The 19,595-nt window shown below is 43.1% G+C and overlaps 2 protein-coding genes across 3 annotated transcripts; one reads left to right on the forward strand and one right to left on the reverse strand.

The window, feature by feature from the left end:
• Positions 1–2,167: 2,167 nt before the first annotated feature.
• Positions 2,168–10,887, reverse strand: SHPK (sedoheptulokinase). The gene is made up of 7 exons (XM_009977531.2): positions 10,714–10,887; positions 9,346–9,487; positions 6,379–6,562; positions 5,001–5,153; positions 3,752–3,927; positions 3,427–3,627; positions 2,168–2,562 (listed from the first exon to the last, which is right to left on the reverse strand). Exons 1-7 carry the CDS (start codon positions 10,885–10,887, stop codon positions 2,168–2,170), a joined length of 1,425 nt encoding a protein of 474 aa, XP_009975833.1.
• Positions 10,888–11,862: 975 nt separating this feature from the next.
• Positions 11,863–19,167, forward strand: CTNS (cystinosin, lysosomal cystine transporter). Of its 2 annotated transcripts, XM_086624670.1 has the most exons (11): positions 11,863–11,923; positions 12,927–12,962; positions 13,060–13,138; positions 14,376–14,460; positions 14,553–14,656; positions 15,667–15,798; positions 16,532–16,631; positions 16,727–16,846; positions 17,893–18,063; positions 18,260–18,377; positions 18,749–19,167. In XM_086624670.1, the coding sequence occupies exons 1-11, from the start codon at positions 11,863–11,865 to the stop codon at positions 18,877–18,879; spliced, it is 1,137 nt and encodes a 378-aa protein (XP_086480796.1). In that variant the 3' UTR covers positions 18,880–19,167. The 2 variants fall into 2 exon arrangements, with proteins under 2 accessions (XP_086480796.1, XP_009980921.1); XM_009982619.2 differs by lacking the exon at positions 12,927–12,962.
• The last annotated feature ends 428 nt before the right edge of the window (positions 19,168–19,595 follow it).

The raw sequence follows: 19,595 nt of genomic DNA on the forward strand, positions 1-19,595 counted from the left end.
CAGTCTCTAGCTTCTTGCTGGTCCCTTTTGCTAAATGCTGCTTCTCTCTCCTCTCCCATTCCAGGATCAGCTCCTTTCAGTCTTACCATGCTCTGATGTAGGCACTTCAGGAGCTTTCTGCTACTTTCTGAGTTTTGATGTCTCCTTCACCTGTATTTCTTGCAAACATGTTCCTTCTCACCAGCAGCGCTCCATCGCTTTTTGCAGCAGTTGCTGGACGTATCATATTCCATCTCAGCAGGCACCTGGTTTAAGCTCATAAGGAGTTGTGAATGCTTATCAAAACAGGCCAGTAATAAACAAGAAGGAATTTATTCCTTTTTCTTGGATCTGCATCCAACATACTGCACAGGCTTTGTGCGATTCTGCACTCAAGAGTGATTTTACCGACTACGAGCCCTCTCCATCACTGCAAATGGAAAAATATCAGCAGATGTGCCAGAGTTCTTAAATACGTATCCAAAGCTGGTCTGCAGGTCAGTGATACTCTTGCCTTCGCTAATAGAACCGAAAAGCAGGACACAATTTTACCAGCTTCTGGAAACAAATACCACTTGGTTTCATGGTTAATCAGCTCTTTCCAGTTATTCAATAAAAATGAAAGCAGATCTGCTGATACAAAAATATTTTAAAACAAGGAAAACCAACATAGAACAAATTCAGACTTTTTACAAAACCTTTAATCTAGTCTACGCTTTCTCTGTAATTTCTATATATGCCACTCGTTCCCTAAACATGGCATGGAATAGATGCGTTGAGGGAGGGTGGAGGGAGATGGAAATTAATCCATCTCTGTAATTAAGACCTCAGAACAGCTTTCTCACTACAAAGATGAGTCAGTCCTGATGTTGCTAATGTGCAAGATAGGAATCCGCTTCCATATTTCAGTCAAAATACCTGCTTCTAAATAATGAAAACGTATCCAGATAACATGAAGCTGTCTTACTTGCTTCCCAAACTCATCTGAGCAAAAAAGGTGTACCTCCATCTTGTTTTAGACAGAGAAAGTACAAATGTTTTCATGTTAAAATAAAGAACATGGGGAGAAATACATTTTAAGAGCAAAATTTTAAGGGAATTCACATGAGTAATACTTATCATTAAAAACAAGTTAGAGTCTAGCCTAGCAGCTGCTGAATTAATGCTCAATTTGACGTAATTCATGAAGGACAGAATCAGAAACACCTTCAGACCAAAAACACTAAAATAGCTATGCACTGTATTACAAAAAAAAATATTTTTGTGGACCATCTCCCAAAATGCTAATTGTGTTTGGGTTTAAACAGAAAAAAAAAAAAAAAAATCAAAGCTGAAAGAGATGAGAATTTGGCTTTTGTAACTCTGAGTTTGCCAGCTCCTCCCATTTTTCACAAATTCTGACCATTTCAGAGATGCCCTGATCTGCTCTACCACCCAAAAAGCAAACGTAAAATAATTATCTATACCAAATAAGGAAAACAGTTACCTCCCACCCTATAAAAGTATTTTCCACTTGGATATAAGCCCTGCATTCCAGTTATGGTACTGGCCTAGCCCTGCCTTTGACCTTAGTCCACTGCACCCGACCTGCGTAGCCACAGAAATAACTCTCCATGTTTTATTTTGGCTGTTTTGTCGACATTCAAGCCAAGGTTGTATTCCATCTTTTACAGAGACAACATGCAACTAGGCAAAACTGGCATTCATTCCGTGCAAGAGCCACTAAACTCCCTAAACAAGGCTGACATCCTGGTCTGCTGCCTGTATGTATGTACCTTGTGAGACACCTCAAGGACAAGAAGTCTCTGATGAAAGCACCACACTAAGTTTCAGACACCTACTCATTTCTCCTAGTCCTTCTAAACATATTTCCTACCAGGAAAATGAGCCTTGCATGAAGTATCATTTTATGCAGAAAGTTAATGGATCTTTCCTAGTCATCCAGTCAAATTTGATGTGATAATTACTTCTCATTTCACATATGGGAATGACTGAGCAACAAAACGTGTACACCCAGAAGCAGAAGCGGACATTATATGCAAGCTTTTTTTTCCCACTGTAATGAGTGAGATGGCATGTGGAATACAACTCCAGAAAAAGTGAAGGAAGAGAAAGGAAACATTGTACAGCCAGGAGGAAAAAAAAAAAAAAAAAGCAGCTGCATCTCAGGCCATTCCAAACAATGACTTTATTTTCTGTGGAACATCACCATGGCAGCCCCCACAGCAGCATCGACATCCTTCCCATAAACGACAGGGAATGGAAAAATCCTTTCCACTTCCTGCCTCAGCACTTCGTTCCTGGCAAGGGCACTCCCGCTCCCCAGAATCCTCCTCACTCCGGTCTCCATCAGGCGCTGCACAGGTAACATGGAACGGAGGTTTTCAATGATGCCACGGCACAGAGCTCGGGTGACGTGACCCAGGGAGAGTTCAGAGACAGCAATATTGGTCACCGATGCCAACTGCTCGGGAGTGTGTCTCTCTCCAAACATGGTTGGTTGCACTGAGAGTTTGCTGTCGTTTTGGGCCAAAGCTGCTTTGATTATCTTTGTATAGATGGCAGACTCCTGAACCTGAAGTCCTGCAGATGGGAAATATCATATTACTAATCTGAAGGGGTCAAATGTATCTTTCCTGTGGAGACTTAAAATGGAAACCGATCCACCTGTTCAGCAAAATACTGTGTACCTTTCTCCCTGTGCCAAAGGTAATTGTTCTTCCAGGATTATGAAACACAGTTTTCCCATCCAATTGTATCTAGTATCCGTGATACTAGATATCTTCTGATTGCAGAAGCTACTTTTCTGATAATACAGCTGCTCCTCTTTGCTTATACCATGCTAAGTTACATCAACCAACACCTTTAAGGGCAGTAATGGCAGACTTCAGCTTCAGTGGCTGGATTGCATGGGCATGCACAGTTCACTTCCAAGTACTCACAGAAAAAACAATTTCAGAGTTTATTTCTGTATTGCAAAACCAACCACCAAAATCTGGTAAAGACCATGTTTAAAGCACTTAGAAGATACTACACGAGTTTGAGTCCTGAAGTTCATTAGAGTGCTGCAAAATATGCAGCAAAGGGCAACTGATATAAACAAAAGACTCTTTTGGACTGCAGTCATGCAAAATTAGAGGCTGTCCTCCAATTTGCTGACCCTTCCTTTTGAAAAGCAACTTGCAAAAAATAATTGTCATGCCTTCTTAAAAGAAAACCCGAAACCTAGAGGCAACATGAATGTGGAGTCCAAGCATGACTGTCCCAGCACGTTCATAAGCTTCAGCAGGAAATTCCAGAGATGTAGCAAGCATGACCTAAGAATTATATCCTTGTTCCTTATATGTCACGACGAAACAGCTCTAGGCTTGTTCCTTTGCCTTAGCTTCCTTTTGCCTTGCTGATCAACCTCAATTTTAAGCTTTAAGTATCCTTGAAATAGCTTACCTAGCTCTTCTGTCCACCGTGCCACCATCTCCACAAATGCTGCCAGCACATTGCCTCCGTTAAGTGATGCTGCCACCGCCAAGTAGTCACCATTGAAGTAGGGAAAATAAGTAACAGCTGAGGAAGGATCTGGTGTCTCTGGAGGCTGGAAACCCAGGGGCATTGAGATAGTCAGCTGAGCAGAGGTACTGATATTAAGAACTAGAAGACAAAAGGAAAAAAAAAAAAAAAAGAAAAAAGGAAAAAAAAAAGAAATCAGTGTTTTACTAGGCTATCTTGAAGGAGGACACTGAGAAAACCAAGTAAGACACCACAATGATCATACCTGCATCAGTCCTCTCAGTCAGACAGGAATAAACAGAGCACTGGAAATCTCCCAGAGCAATTCCTACTTTTGCTCCTTTGGGTATTCCATGCCACACACAGATTGTCCTGCCTGCAATATCGCCAGGGTCTCCCACCTCTGGAAGCAAGTGTGTAGGAAAGCCAGACTTTTTCAATCTGCAATCGGAACAATATTCTTGCAGAAAAGCAGTATGGGAATGTGCGGCATGACTACAAAGACCTCTCTGAAGTCACAGCTGAACCTGGCCATACGTTTGTGGCTGCTGAATTTATGGATGCTTTCACCTATTTAGAAAGCTTTGTCTTGGACAGAGCAGCATTCCAGTTCAGCGGGCTGGGTAAACTCGAGTAGTCTAGAAGAATAAATAACTTGCCTTTATGTATGCAATCTGATTACCTGATATTACACAGCAGTACATGTTCAGCAAGTTTAACCTACAGATGTCATACGGACAAGCAGTTCCAAGGTAAAGAGACAATCACAAAACCAGCAAAAAAATGCAACTTTCATGTGTCAAAGTGTCAAAGAACTTTAAGCTGTCGTGCAGTTAGTGGTTCAAAACCAAATCACAAAGAGTTAAGTCCAGTTAAGTCCTTGCAATCAACTGCAAGGTACACCACATGGTTACAGTAACAACACCAGATTAGTAAAAGTTCAGTAGGCCAAATGCAAGTTTCTGTCGGTCTTTCATACCTTCAGGAGCAGTCTTTTCACCTTGGAGTCCTGGCCTAACCTAAGCCCTGAAATATATAAAGCCTTAGCACTCAGCTCTCATAGAGCAAATCATTAAAAAATAACTCTTAGGTATTATCACGAGTAAGTCTAAGTAGTTATGAAGGACCTCAGCTGAAAGAACTACAGAATAGCCACTATCTTCTGCCATCACAGAGGTAACACCTTGGCTGCAGCATGCACATGTCCATCCCATCCCACCACAGAAAAGGAGAGAACAGTTTGGTGTACAAGGCCACTGACAAGTCTGGCAGCTCTGCTGTCTCAGGTATGTCTAAAAACACTCTGCCAGATTTTACATAACGTAAACATATAGACCTTACAAACCAGAGCGAATTCACAATAATCCTTCAGTACAGGTCACATCAACAATTGATTAGGAGTAACTTTCAATCACTTTTTATCTGTAGCACATTCATACTTAGGGCCTGAAAAGGTGTTCGCATTGCCTGACACAAGCAAGTCACAAAACCCACTGAATGACCTTAGCACTTACATGTCAGTATTCCAGCTTTTGCTTCTGGAATTAAAATATCCCCAGCTGGCAGCGTTCTGGGTGGACATGAGCGGCTTCTTCAGGTCACACAACATGGCAACCACATAGTCGTGGATAGTGCCAGCTGCATCGTAAGACTTCAGAAAATCTGGACTTTTAAACAAAACATTTTTAAAACAAAAACAATGGGGTGCTTTAAGACAGTGGGAGCAAGATTGCTTCCATTGCTTTCAGGAACTTCAGACACGTGTGGTCTCATCTAAAAGTGAAACAGTCATCTCAGTGATCAATCTGCATTTTGTTGGTTTGATTTGGTTTTTTGAACAGAATTTGTTTTCCAAGCTGTTACCACAGCAGCAATACGTAGGTCCTGATGGAAGATGGGGAGGCAGTGGCTTTAAGGAATGAGTTGCCTAGGTTCAAAAGCACACCATTGCAGAAGTTACCAGGAAGGCAGTAATTGTTTGCACAAGAAAAAAGTCACTTTGTTGATCCTGAAACATTTGAGAAAAACAGGTAAATTCCTGCAGTTGCTCCAGGATCCACAAATCATATGAATGGAAACGTTCCAAATGGTGAAACACAACAGGAACAAAACAAAGCAGCTGGACTCATGAGTTATACAGCTCTAAAGCAAGATCACGCCACGCTCCATACATTTGCTGGACACACACTGGAAGAAACCAAGATCTAATAAGTTTTTCCCCATTTATCGAACCTGAACTCATTGCAGAGGAAGACATTGGCTCTTTGAGAAACGTAGCATACTGCAGACGAAACCGAAGAGCAAATCCTGCTGATGCCAAGTCATAAGTGAAAAATTTTATCCTCTGCAAACACGCCACAACAAAGCAGGCCATTCGTAACACCTCATAAGGATCTCGTGTGGAAGGAAGGAAGGAGCTGAAACTCATTTAGGGACTGTTTGTTTTCGCATCTGGCAGCAAGCAGACAAAGCAACTCTGTTGCTGTTTTAGGCATGTTTTTAGTTTTCATGATCTGCACAAGGCAAAATTATAATGTTCAAACTGCATTAGCAGAGCTCCTCTGAGTGGTAGGATGGACTAGAATTATTCTATAATACTTTTAAGGCTTCTGCTACTATATGGTCAAAAGCTTTTATTTTTATTAAAGAGATCTGTAGTATTTTTATGAGGTCAGAGACTCTTGTGTGCTCAGTTGCATATAGCTGATATTGAATACTGCCATTTTAAATATTCTTTGACTACTTAATTATATTATGATGACAGAAAAATGCAGCCCCTCAGTCTGTAGTAGCATTAACATGTGACAGCAATTCTAACTGTCAAATAAATTCAAGATGAGAAACTGCCAGTGAAAGAGCCTGATACAGAAGCCCTTTTGAGAAACAATGTACCTCTTCTTTAAATACCAGTAGACTGTGGCACATCCAAATCCTGTAGCCAAGCTGATATGTGACTGTGGCAGAGGAAGACTAGAGAGGAAGGTGGGACTGCAGCGGCCGTCTTGCCAAGTAATCAGATGACTGACCTCCTCGGGCTCAAAGGTTGGGCCTGTACCACATTCTGTCCACTTGCAACCTGAAACACACAGATCCGAGAAGCCTAGTGACTCCCTGAAGCAAAGTCTGCCTGGTATTCTGAATTTCCAGACACTTTTGATAATTTGTCAAATATATTGGAAAAAGAGAAGATAGACATTATGATTGTAATAGAATTCATTATAGCTTTCAGCCCTAGATAACGTCATTATGCCAGTCATCCTTTGCCCAAACACCGAATGGTATCCAAGGCCTTCCTTCTCTCTAACACTCCCAGTGCCTAGAAGAACAAGCAACTTGCACCTCGAGATACTAATGATACAACTTAAATAACAGGTGACCCACAAAAAAAATTGCAGTTGTGGTATGGGAGGTAATGAGCTGATATGACAGCTCTCACACATAAACTTTAACTGGGATCTGCCACATCATGACCCAGAGGACGTTGTATTAGTAACAAACTGCCCATGATGGACAGCACATAGTTTCATCCACCTTTGGAGCCAAAGCAACAGGAAACCTGGATCATATGTATTAAGCAATGGACTGCAATGTACTACAGAGTATCCCTTCCCTGTGCTACACAACAAAGCTTCTCCAAAGGCAGAAGAGGGTTTATCTCAGTTTGCAGTTTTACCAGTCCAGCATGTTCCTTTTGAAGGAAGAACACTACACCTTTGATGAAACCGTCACATTCTTTCCCGTGAAGGCCTCAGCTAAATTATGGCAACTTCTCAGAGCTGCAGGGAGCCATCTCAGCAATGCCTACTACTGCTGCAGTCCTGTGTGCTCCTTCCTGCCCTGACATGCTCGACACAAGCAGTCCTGCAAACGCAGCACACGGTCCTGTCAGAGCAGCAAACTAAGCAGAGGCTCAATCAAGCACTGGCACGTGATGTTTGCGAGCACACTTGGCTGGCACAGCTTCCACCCCTGACAGCTCCTGCTCCCCCAGGTGATGCCTGGCCACGCTGTGGGGACAGGACAGGCCACACACTGTCTCCAGCTTGCTCTGTAACTGAGGCAACCTTTTGGTTTTGCCTGGGGATGGGAGCAGAGTTTCAAGCTGTGCTGTGCTGCTTGTCCTACAGGTCGGAGAAGAGACTGACGAGCACAAACACGGCTAAAAGAGTCTTTCTTGGATGGATACAGGGATTTGAAGTTACACTCACACAGTGAAAAGCAGCCATGAAAGCTGGGAAGTGCTACGTGAAACATGCAAAGCAAAAACGTACTTTTTCTTCTTCTCTTAATTCCCTGTTTGAAGCAAATTTCCAATCCGTTTGCTTTTTTAGTTTTAAATGGATTCTAAGAAATATTATTAACCATAAATCTAACCCTAAAGGATGCTATTAAAGATGTAATTTGTGTCCCAAAGTGCATGGATTCACTTAGTCTACTCAAAACAAATGAGAGCAAACACCCTCTTTCACTTGATAGAAATGAAAAAAAAGTGGCATGTGGCTTTAGGAAATAAAATATTAATCAATATGACATAAGAATCTACGTCTACTGTGAACCCATGAGGCTTTGTTAGGCAGCCCTTGGGACAGCTGGAAAGCAAGCAACAGCTCCTTCAGCCCATCAGCCTTTGGATTTCTTTCTTTCTAATCATTTTAGCATTTAATGTAAAATTACAGCCAGTAATGAATAGCACGGTGTCACTTAAAGCAATTAAGACTCTGACAACGTTTGACTGGCAGTGACCAGCACTTTTGGGAAATCTATTCTGTGGTTTACAATAAATCTTTGCTTAATCTGCATAACTGCTATTCTTATAAGACTTGTGTAATTGCTCAGATGTGCACATCATAAGGTTAAGAGAAAGAAGACATGGAACCACATTCTGAAAACTGAGCCTTGGATTTCGGTAGGTTTACAGGAAGTTAGCCAAGAAGACAATTCATCTCTATCTCACAGAGCTGGCAATCCAAGGCCTGAATTTTTCAAACACCTTTGCTGTCATAAAGGTTATTTGCACAATCCAGCCTCATGTGACTACCTCTCTGTGGCTGATTTTGTTTCTGAGGTCTTAGCGCTTCCTTCTACAAGCATCTGAGTATTCAGAATCACGACAATAATTGTTTTTCAGCTCCTACTAACAGAATCGTAAGCAGCAAGATGAATGCAACATGACAGTCTATGAATTGTTAGGAAAAAAAATGCCTCAAGATTTTTTTTGGGGGGGGAAAAAAAATCAAAAAGACTGAAAACATCGTTTACTGAACTTCAACTTTTCCCCTACTGTACTTTCAAACAGCACTTCAAAATAACATAGCAGTATTCACTGCTGGATAGCTACTGCTGTGCACATTCTGACATAAAGATCAAGCACAGCTGATTTTTCAAGGCATACACAGAACTGCCAATACTGCTACCATAGAATCATTAGAAGGTATTGAGATACTGGGCAATAGGTAGTTTATGAGGTAGTTTTATGAGGTGAATAAAAGTTTCTCCTGAAAAAGTCATTCACATGATGTACAAGTTTTTTCAGCTGGCAGCAGGTAGCATATGATGGACAAACAATTAACAAGCCACAAATACGTTATTCCTCCTTCATATTAATAACTGTGCTGACTCTGCAGGGATCTCATAAGACTAAATCCTTTGACTAATCTGTGTAAACAACATGGTTAAATAAAGTCAGTAGCTGAAATTCCAGTAATTAAAGCAAAATCCCCACAGAAGATCTTCTGTTAATTCTGTTTTACAGAAGACCAAAGTAAACATGCAGCAGTTTCCCACAGATCACTTCAGTGTCAAAAATTTATTTTCTGCATCCAAATATTCTGAACAGGAATGCCAAAGAGTTAATGTTACCTTTATCTTTTTTCCAAAATACAACTCCATGCATTTGTCCTGAAATGCCAATGTGACTGACTCTTTGAAGCTGTTGCTGAGGTAGAGCAGCAAGGCATTCATTCAGTGCTCTTATTATTCTCTGGACATTCTGTTCCATTCCCTGCAATCATAAAGCATTATTCTCAGCATGAAACCATTAGGATTCACTCAGTGTATTTATTAAACAAGGCTACTCTAGTCAGAAGTGAAGAACAGAATTCATTTAGCTTAATAGCATATATTAGAATAACATTCACTACTAAATTGAAAACAAAAAAGGCAAAAAACCCACAAAACCACAAAAACTAGAAACCAATGCTAGCAAGTTAGAACGTGGTAACAGCCTCTTAAACTGAAGGCCAAATAATTCTTAATTTCCTAAGTTACCATACTTAAATATACCTTTCTAAAAAATCCATTAACACTGATTACATGCTTTCATTAGTTCACCTACACACTGCTCTTCTTTTTCCTCACAAAGAGGATTATCTGTGTGTTCTGACTGGCATGCAGTCTCCCTTACACCTTCCATATCTACTCAATGTTGATTTTGATGATGCTGATACTTTGTTTCTGGACACTTTACTCCTGGAACTACTCAGCAGACTGGTCTACTTGGTAAACTGACTCAACTGCGCCACGAGAGAACCTGTATTCCAGATTTCAGGCTTTTGAAGGTTCAGATTACATTGTGACAGACCAGTTTGAAGATTACAAGCAAAAGTATTCAAATATAGTCTACATATAGGTGTGAACCATTCTGCCCATACAAACTTTAGCTGCTAAACATGACTGTAGGGAGAAGGGCTGGCCTGTTTGGTATCTTTGCTCAGAAGTGAGCCCCTGGACTCACTACAATACTAGGCCAGAGGAAAGTTGATACATATTTTTTATGATTCTGATTCATCCTTTCTTAGATTGACCAATAAAATGGATGTAAAGATCTTCAACAAAAGTACATGTTCTCGGTTATTTCCACGGGGGATTTCCAGTTGTGATTCCATCTCACATTAAAGTGCAAAATACCCTTCCAGTGACTGCTGTTTCCTGACTGGCAACATCAAAGACAAGGTGATGGTTCATGGGAGAATACTTTTAGATTGTCTCATGCAACTTTTCAAAATCTAGGTCTTTCTCCAAACAAGCAGCTTTACTTGACTTTCTTGAACAGTAAACAGAGAGTGTTTTAATTCTGCTTTCAGACCTCCAGACACACGCAGCAATTGTCTCCATCATTCTAGGCACAAAAACAATCCAGGAAAGCCACTGAAGCCTGAAAAGTGCAGCAATACAACCCAGCTGCAATGTATCGTGAAATTCCCAGCAGTGCTATCTGGCACCCCTTACCTGCGGTCCAGCTTCCAGGCTACTGGTGTGTGCCCGCGTCTCCCTGGAGCTCTCTGCCACCACCTGCCCTTGCTCTGCCCCTGCCAACAGGGCCGCCTTAACCGACGTGGTGCCCAGGTCGATGCCCAGCACGCAGGTGGGAGCAGGCCTGCCCGCCGCCTCACTGCCCGCCATGGCCACCTTCCCCACCACACACGAGTCTCTGCTTGGTGGCTGGACAGACACCCACCACGTTCAGCCCCACGCAGCTCCTCGCTGCCTCTGAGGGGGCACCTGCCCACAGAGCGAAGGGCGCCGAGGGCACAAGCGGCGGGGCTGCCACGTCAGCAGCGTGCAAGGGCTGGAGAGCGCGGCCTGGACTTTGTGCCCTGGCTGAGGGCATCTCACCTCAGCACCGCCCGGGCACTACCCCTCCATCTTGAGCGTGACAAACCGCCCCTTCCCCAGCCCTCCCCGGAAAACCGCACGGCTTTAAACGAAACTTCAACAAACACCCAAAGCGGCGAATCCTCCCTCCGCCCGCAGCTCTCCCTCCTCACAGACCGGGAAGAGGGAGACACCGCCGGACACCGGCGCCCGGCCAGCTCCGCCACACCCAAGATGGCACCTGAGGGCGGCCGCGCCGGCACACCGCGCGCTGGGCGGGGAGCTCCCAGGCGGCCGCCTCACGTGAGAGGCTGAAAAGGGAAGAGCCGGGGCTGTGCGGGACGGAGCTGCAGCGCTGGAAAGAGGTAGGAGCTTCTCCTCAGCATTAGCTCATCCTAAGGCGCGGGATGGCCCCGCTCCGCCGGGCCGCCTGAGGGCGGGCGGCAGGGACTACGCATCCCAGCGTGCCCCGCGCCGCCGGCCGTGCGGGGCCGAGATTTGTAGTCCCGCGCGGCGGGAGCGGGGGGTCCCTCGGGGGGCGGTAGGTCCGTGTGGCGGGAGCGGGGTGAGCTGTGAGGGCAAGATGTCCCCGCGGGAATTCGGGCAGAGAGGCTGAAGATCGACGCCTTCTCAGGGGCGCGGAGGGTCCCTCGGCCAAGCAGGCAGCGCTGGGCAGGAGCGGCTTGTCGGGCGCTGCCAGCCGAGGGGGTGGGCTGGTGCCCCCGCGAAGCGTGCGGGTCCCGAGCAAAGCCTTCTCCCCGCTTTTCCTGCAGCTCGTCCGCCATGAGGATGCCGTACCCGCTCCCCGCGCTGCTGTGCCTGTCGGTGCTGCCGGGGCCTGGCGGTGAGTGTTTGCCCGTCCCAGCCTGGGCGCCCCGGGCAGGGCTGAACGGGTGAGAGGTGGATGGAGGAGGGCGGCTCTGCAGTGTCCCCCTCACGCCTTTCCTCGGACACCTGTGCCACGCTTCCCATCCATCAGCTCTTCCTTGGCTCGCTGCGCTCATCCACGGTCAGTGCTGCGAGGCGCTGATGGAACGGAGCGCTCGCCTCGTGCTCCAAACTCACCTCTGCATCAGCAGCTGGAGCACTGCCTGGGGGGCAGTCAGTGATTGCAGCTATCCTGCACTTAAATAGCTTCTTAGGAACACTGCGTGTTCCATGGCAACAAGGAAAAAAGCATCCATGGCGACAAGGAGAAAAAGCATCCAGGGCAACCTGTTTATCTGTCCGTTTCTCATCTTATTTTTATATAGCAATTTGTTCTTCCTTTTGTCTCTTGTGTCCCTTAAACATACAGTGAATAAAACAGACTTGGATTCCAAATGTCAAAATTGTTGACACGTGGCCAGCGTATGGTTTTGATATCAGTTGTATTGGCACATGGAATCTCAGCCTCTCTTAACACATGATGTGGTATAACATAGCTGGATTATTGTAAAGTTTACCCCTTAGTAGCAGTATTTCAGAGCACTATATATTTCAGAGCTCTATAGCACGGTGCTTATGATTCCTGAAGTGTTAAGATAGTAAATGTACATTCTCTTGAACATCTGGATACCTAGTTTGAATTTGTGGCCCAAGAAGCAATTTTAAACTGAATTTTGGGTGTTTATGACCCCTAAGTTACTAGGATCACATCAAGAAACAATTAGTGTGGGTTTGAAGTATCCTACAGCCTTGTATTGCCTTGAACTTTTGTTACACTTCAAATATTTAAATTGCTTCCTTGTAATACATTTAAGTGACAGTTATTTACTTCTCCTTTCAGTTGTTAAGTCACCTTAAAATAAGCTGCAGTCCCTTTGCTGTTTATCATGGGTGCTAATTTTATTAACCTTACACTGCAGGTACCAATGGACAAAACATCTACATCACAAAAGAAAGCAGATAGTTCTTCTGAAGTAGCTATTCATCATTCACAGCAATTGAGATTCGTGTGGGGTTTTGGTTATTTGTTTTTTGTTTTTTTTTTCTCCCTAGATGAAGTCATTGTATTGTCTGTCCCTGAAGTGGTTTCGTTAGAAAATGGAAGTTCAACAAACGTCACCATCTCTCTGAGGTTAAGTCATGATTGCATCTTTACTTTCTCTTTGGAACGGGGGACAAGAAAGTGGGTGGGACTTGGCTATGCACTTAAGACTTTCCTGCAGACTCAGTTCATTGTTCATGCAGAGTGAATCTTACTGGTGTGACTGGCCACTTCTAGACTATTCCATCACTTAGTACCAGTACAGACCAAGATAGTGTAGCATTCTCACAAACTGCCTTCCATGGTTGGTCCCTAACAATATCCCATGCCATTTGTATGGGAAGTTGAGCAGGAAAAGATGTCTTGTACTGTCTGCCTTATATTAGCTTACTGAACTATCTTCCATAAGTGAACTTACAGGTCCTCCATTTCTAAAACTTGATGCATAAGAGAAACATGCATTTCTTAGAGGGATCCCCCCCAAAAAAAAAACTTTATCAAGCAAACAGAACTTGCCATTTCCAGAAAAGAAATGCAGCTACTCCAGGGGGGTGCTGATGTGCCTTAGTCTCGTTGTTTAGCAGAGTGCATTGTTTACCCATGTTTTTGCTATGTCAGCCTCTTCCCAGGAAAGGATTGTTAAACACATGCACCCCTCCTCTTTGGGATCTCAAAGTAAAGGAAGCAGTCACAGGAAAACGTAAGAATTGTGGTAAAAATGGAAAAACATAGCTGCAACAGTCTAGAACTTTTGTTTTTGCAAAGAAAGATGTGGTACTCTAATCTTTTCATAGAGTACAGGCGTTTGAACCTTATGATATTCCAAGTACTGCTGTGCAATTAAACCTCCTGGACAACTGCTCAGTGAAGTTCTCTGAGGAAGCTGTGCACGACCATGTGACTTGGAGGGTTTTTATTTTTTGAGGGGTTTTTGGTATTATCTTACTGTAGTGCCACAATTTCTGCCCTTCATCACCCAAGTACGTGTTCATCATTTCTGCCCGTCTTTACCAGCAAATGGTTAACAAGCACAATGATAAGATCCTGGTGGCAATGACTTTGCTTGGCCAATTGTGTGGAGAAGAGGGAGATAAAACGTGGCAAAATAGCTGTCTACTACCCATCACTGGTTCAGATAAAAGAAATAGTACAAGGCTAACATACCTTGGTGCTGGTGTTCCTCTGAGTACTAAGTAGGTGGAGTTGTATATGGACTGTTCATCATGTTTGCCACAGTTGTGAGGATTTAGCAGATACTCTCCTGCAGCTCTGAAGCAGTCTTTGTGAACTTGGGCACTGGTCTAACTTGTTTTTTCTGCCTTCACAGGGCTCCATTAAATAAGACACTGGTGATAACTCTTAACATTACACACTCATCAAAACACAGCACTATTGTTGAACTGCCTGATGAAGTAAGTGACAGAACAGACTTCTGACCTTACACAAAAGCCTCCCGCTAGTATGGTGCAACTCTCCTCTTTCTTACCTCTGCTTTGCCTTGCAGGTACAATTGCCTGCTGGTCACATCAAAACAGACTTCCAAGTGAAAGCGGATGATGTTGGACAAGTAACAGTTTATCTTTATACCATTAATTCCAATTTAACCGGGTGAGAAACTGTTTTTTAGTTCTGCTTACTATCCTACAGCTTCCTAAACTTTGGGATATCTATTCTCTTCTTATAGTTAAATAGTTAATAGGACATGGGTGGTACGTAGTTGAGAAGATGTGGTGACCCTCCAGCAATCCCCAAGGTATTCAGATAAATACAGGGTATGGAAGCAGAGTGATAATCTTGGTATCTTAGATTGCATTACTAGATGATGGTGAGTTCTCATGGCTCCTTAGTCTGCTTTTAATAACTCCTCTCAAAAGAATCAAAACTACATGTCAGCTTTTCTGATCCAGGAGGCGTTTGGTTGTAAATGTCCAGTGGGATACTGTTCTTACTGTGCAGGATTTGTTCTGGAGTGCTAATAGCCTCATGCAGCTGTGTGCCCACATCACTGCTATGAGATAGAGGTGTGTTGCTTTCTGGTTACGGGAGCCCTCTCTTCACAGGTGCCAGTCCTCCCTAATAGGAAAACAGTCTAGCAAGATTAAGAAAGCTGGATTGTATTTGCTTGTTGCTCAGATGCTACTGAGCAACAGGATACTCCTGTTTTACTTCCTCATTTTGCTTCTGCTTTTAAGACTTTTTAAGACCTTTAAATGCAGAGGTAAGCATATGAAATGCTCAACAGGACAGGCATGATCATGAGGCTTTGCTGGCAGACATGAAAAATGAAACTCTGCTCTTGCATAACAGACCTCGTGCTGAGAGAGTAGAAGCCATAGTCATAAGATAACCTTTTTGAAGATTTCTATGGTAAAAGAGTGGAAAGGAAAGACTGAGGCAAGAAAAAAAGGGCAGGTTGAGGACAGGAGTGGGAGATGTCCTAAACATAACAAGGACACGAAAGAAAAGAGGAGCAACTCAACTGAAACCAGCTCTGAATCTTTGTTGTCTTGTCTCAACTCCTGGACTCTGTTTTCTCTCTCAAAGCAGAACAAGCCAAAATCTCCTGAAAAAAAGTATGAACAGACAAATTAACTAATTCTATTTGTGTTAACCATCAGACCTAGGATACAATTTCAAGTGATCCACAGCATCATAGTGAGATACGCTGATGAAGTGATTGGCTGGATATATTTCCTCGCTTGGTCCATCTCCTTTTATCCTCAACTCTTTGAGAACTGGCGACGAAAAAGGTAAGGAAACTTAAGGTGTGTTTGCAAGTCACTCAAGCACTTCTGCAAATCATGTTTTTAGCTTCAGTTACATGTACCACCTTGGTTATTGTGAATTATGCAGGGAAGGACTGGAGAAAAGAGCAAGGCAAAGATGGGGCCTGAATAAATGCCGCCCCAGTGAGCGTTTATGCATGCAGGTCAGAGGAAACTAAGTGCATCCTACAGACACCTAATCCTAAGGTTTGGCTTCCAGTACTAACTTGTGATAGAGGAGACTTGCCCATTCCCTTTGGTGTCATGTTTTAAGTCATCTGGCCAAGCCAATTGTGGTGACCCCCTTTGAAGTTTACTTACCTTGTGAGCTGTTTATCAGACCATTCCTTGTAGTGTCATCATTAGGCCTGCTGCCCTTAAACTAAGTGACTGTTAGTAGAAATATTACTATATATGAAAACTAAAGCATTTGTTTTGGCAAAGATGTGCTGCTGCTTCTGTAGATCCAGGCTGGAATGGTTTTATCAGACTAGCGGAGCTCATAGAGGGGTGAAGTTAAACAGCAGGGACACAACCTTGTCAGTGCGAGCTGTGTGAGCGATATTTCACCATGCTTCCTGATGAACTCAGCATCATGTTGTTACAATTCCTGCAGCTTTGGCTTACATCAAAAATTGCCTATAAATCAGTACATTCTGTGGTCTTGCCTGTAATGCTCTGATGCATATTTCTCATCCTTTTTTTTCCCCTTCTCTAGTGTTGTCGGATTAAGCTTTGACTTTCTAGCCTTAAACCTTACTGGCTTTATAGCATACAGTGTGTTTAACGTTGGACTCTTCTGGATTCCCTTGATTAAGGTAAGCATTATTATCTCTCAATATTTGCAGCGGGGGTGGGCATCCACAGAAGTGAATTAAGGCGTCTGGCTGGTTTTGGTTTCTCTTACGTTTAGGAGGAATTCTTAGTCAGTTATCCCAGTGGGGTGAACCCTGTGGCTATCAATGATGTTTTCTTCAGCCTCCACGCCGTAGTCCTGACTCTGCTCACCATCATACAGTGCTGCATCTACGAGGTGAGTCACAGCTCTGGGCTCTGGCAGAGCTCCCTCTGTGAGTACCTTGCCTTTCACCACCTTCTCCTCTTGGGCTCCGAAGTCCTCTCTCTGCGTTGCAATTCCATTGGCCTTTCTAGAAGTCAAGCTTCACAATCCAGCTGCCTTATCTTTCCTGAGCAAGTAGCAACTCCAGTAGGCTTAGCTACTTCAGCGTCATGGATGTTCTGAGCTTACAAGTAAACTCCTTAGGGACTCAAAATAACTAAGGGAAACAGATCTCTAGCTAGCACTTAGGTTACAGCTCTACACAATACAGATGCTGGTATGTGCTTTGCTGTTTCCTCCCTACTTAGAGCATCCCTCAAACTAGGAGAGGTCCTCAGCAATTCCCTGCAATCCAGACTTTCATCTTTTTTCAACCTCTCTTCTTTCAAAACTGCTGCAGAGGCCCTTTTATAATTCCCACCCCCTTTTCATGTGAAACTGATTGGTTTAATCAGGTGGTTATTTAATTCCCATTGTAAAAGCCTCTGATCTGAACAGCCAATTTTCTCTAGATAGTAACTCTTTATTTCTTGGGGTGCTTCTTTTGGTGATCCTAAAACCATAACAGCCCATTTGTCACCACTGCTAGGTGCAATAGTCTTTTCTGGTGAAGAATTAAAAGGCAACCATGAACCTTTTACCACAACGGCATTAGCAGCCTTTTGCATATATAGAAATGCTTGATATCATCAGACTGAACTCAGGAGATTGTTACAGATGTGGCACTGATAACAGGCAGCATAAATACTCAAGAATACTGCCACAAGATTGTTTCCCACTTGCTCATGGACGATAGTGTTTGAAATGATTGCTGTTGAATATTGCTCATCAGCTCTTGCTACAGCTAGTTGCTGTAGCACTCATTTAATCTTTAAATTTCCTTGTGGTATCAACCTAACTGGTACAACAACAGGTTTGAGCTGTAACCTTGTACAGTCCTCAGCATATTCTGTATCCTATAGTGTGTCCGGAGATGTGTGACTGAGGTCAGTCTAAGTGTATCTGCATTTTCGTTTCAGAGAGCAGGTCAGAAAGTATCCAAAGTTGTTGTTGGACTACTGACACTTGCATGGATCTTCACATTTACAACACTGTTTCTTGCGGCAGCTGAGGAAATGACATGGCTACAGTTCTTATTCTGCTTCTCTTACATCAAGTTAGCAGTCACATTGATAAAATATTTTCCACAGGTAAATGTACACTTTTATGCTGTATTACTGTCACTCTAAGCCTGAAGTGTATGTTCTTGGTTTGACTAAACCAGCCATGATTATTTATTAGTCTTTTAGTGACAAAACCAGTATACCTGTACAGGTGGCTTCTTAAACGTTAGTCTCAGAAATGCTTGTACATAACATGCTGACTGACTTCTCGTTACACTCTCAGGCATACATGAATTTCCGTCGGAAGAGTACTGACGGGTGGAGCATTGGAAATGTGTTACTAGACTTCACTGGTGGAAGCTTCAGCCTTCTCCAGATGTTTTTGCAATCATACAACAACGGTAAGGCTGGAACTGGGGTGGTGGGGCCTCTCTTAATGGGGTGGGAGAAGCTTACTACAAAGCAGATATAAACCTGTAGGTTATCTTGGGAGAATGATGTCTATGCTATATTATGGGTAGCTGTTCTTATACTAAGAATAAAGAATCTGTTCATATTGCTTCAAGATACAAAACGAAATAGCTATTCTGAAGAAACCACAGGAACAGTTAGCTTTGCATAAGATGTACAATACAGTCAGTCTTAAGGTGTATCTAAGCAGTCCAGGTAATAAACATGAACTTCTCTAATTGTGTATGTCATGATCTTGTAGTCTTGAGACAAGATTACACTTGAGGAATTAGTCTTCACTCTGTAATTTTGTGTTTGACAGATCAGTGGCAGTTAATCTTTGGAGATCCAACCAAGTTTGGCCTGGGTGTCTTCTCCATCATCTTTGATATTGTTTTTATGGTCCAGCACTACTGCCTTTACAGGAGACGAGGGTATGAACCTTGTGAATAACATCACTCGTGAAGACAAAAACACTAAATTGAACTTGCTCCCTGGCTGAGGGATTTCAAGATGCTTACTGCCAGTTACCAAAAATACTGATTCTCATCTGTTTATACTGGATCCTCTGGTATGGAATACAAGCTGTTACCTCACCAAATGCTGATCGCCAGATGCCTTAAAGGACAGCAAGCTATCTAGCCACCACTTGCAAATGGAAGACCTGTGCCTGTTGAAGCTGCAGAGCGTGAGCTATCCAAGCAACATATGGCTCTTTCCACTAACAGGAAAGAGAAAGACCCAGAGTGATGTCTTTCTGATTGTGCTTCACTTCCAAAGAGCAGTGTTGTCTTCCAAAAACATAAGATAATGTTTAAGCAACCACTTAATATCTTAATGTAACAACTGAAGATTGACTGTGGATCTAAGTGCTGCTGCTGACTTCTCAGACAGATCACAGTAGACCACCACTCAGGTTGGCTGTTAACAGCTGTAGTGGCACATCAAAGAATAATGAGGTTGACAGGAAATACAGAAATGTTAGAACCTGAACTCCTTATTAAAAAAAAGAATACTGAGAAGCAGCAGAAACTGTATTCTTGTTTCACTGAAAGCTCTTTCAAAGGTGTTAATACAGTGCTCAGATTTTTCTGAATACTTTTAAGTGCACTAACTTCATTTTGCTCAGTTCCACTGACACGCCTTGAATCCTAAATGGTGGATGGTAA

The sequence above is a fragment of the Tauraco erythrolophus genome, chromosome 21 (genome assembly GCF_009769465.1).
Source record: "Tauraco erythrolophus isolate bTauEry1 chromosome 21, bTauEry1.pri, whole genome shotgun sequence".
Classification (NCBI taxonomy): Eukaryota; Metazoa; Chordata; class Aves; order Musophagiformes; family Musophagidae; genus Tauraco; species Tauraco erythrolophus.

Coding starts and splice junctions, on each gene's coding strand:
- SHPK (XM_009977531.2), bottom strand. CDS start 10,887: ATGGCGGGCAGTGAGGCGGCGGGCAGGCCTGCTCCCACCTGCGTGCTG. Junction 9,488..10,713: donor GCCTGGAAGCTGGACCGCAG/GTAAGGGGTGCC, acceptor TTATGATTGCAG/GGAATGGAACAGAATGTCCA. Junction 3,628..3,751: donor GACTGAGAGGACTGATGCAG/GTATGATCATTG, acceptor TTTGTCTTCTAG/TTCTTAATATCAGTACCTCT.
- CTNS (XM_086624670.1), top strand. CDS start 11,863: ATGAGGATGCCGTACCCGCTCCCCGCGCTGCTGTGCCTGTCGGTGCTG. Junction 12,963..13,059: donor CATCTACATCACAAAAGAAA/GCAGATAGTTCT, acceptor TTTTCTCCCTAG/ATGAAGTCATTGTATTGTCT. Junction 13,139..14,375: donor AACGTCACCATCTCTCTGAG/GTTAAGTCATGA, acceptor CTGCCTTCACAG/GGCTCCATTAAATAAGACAC.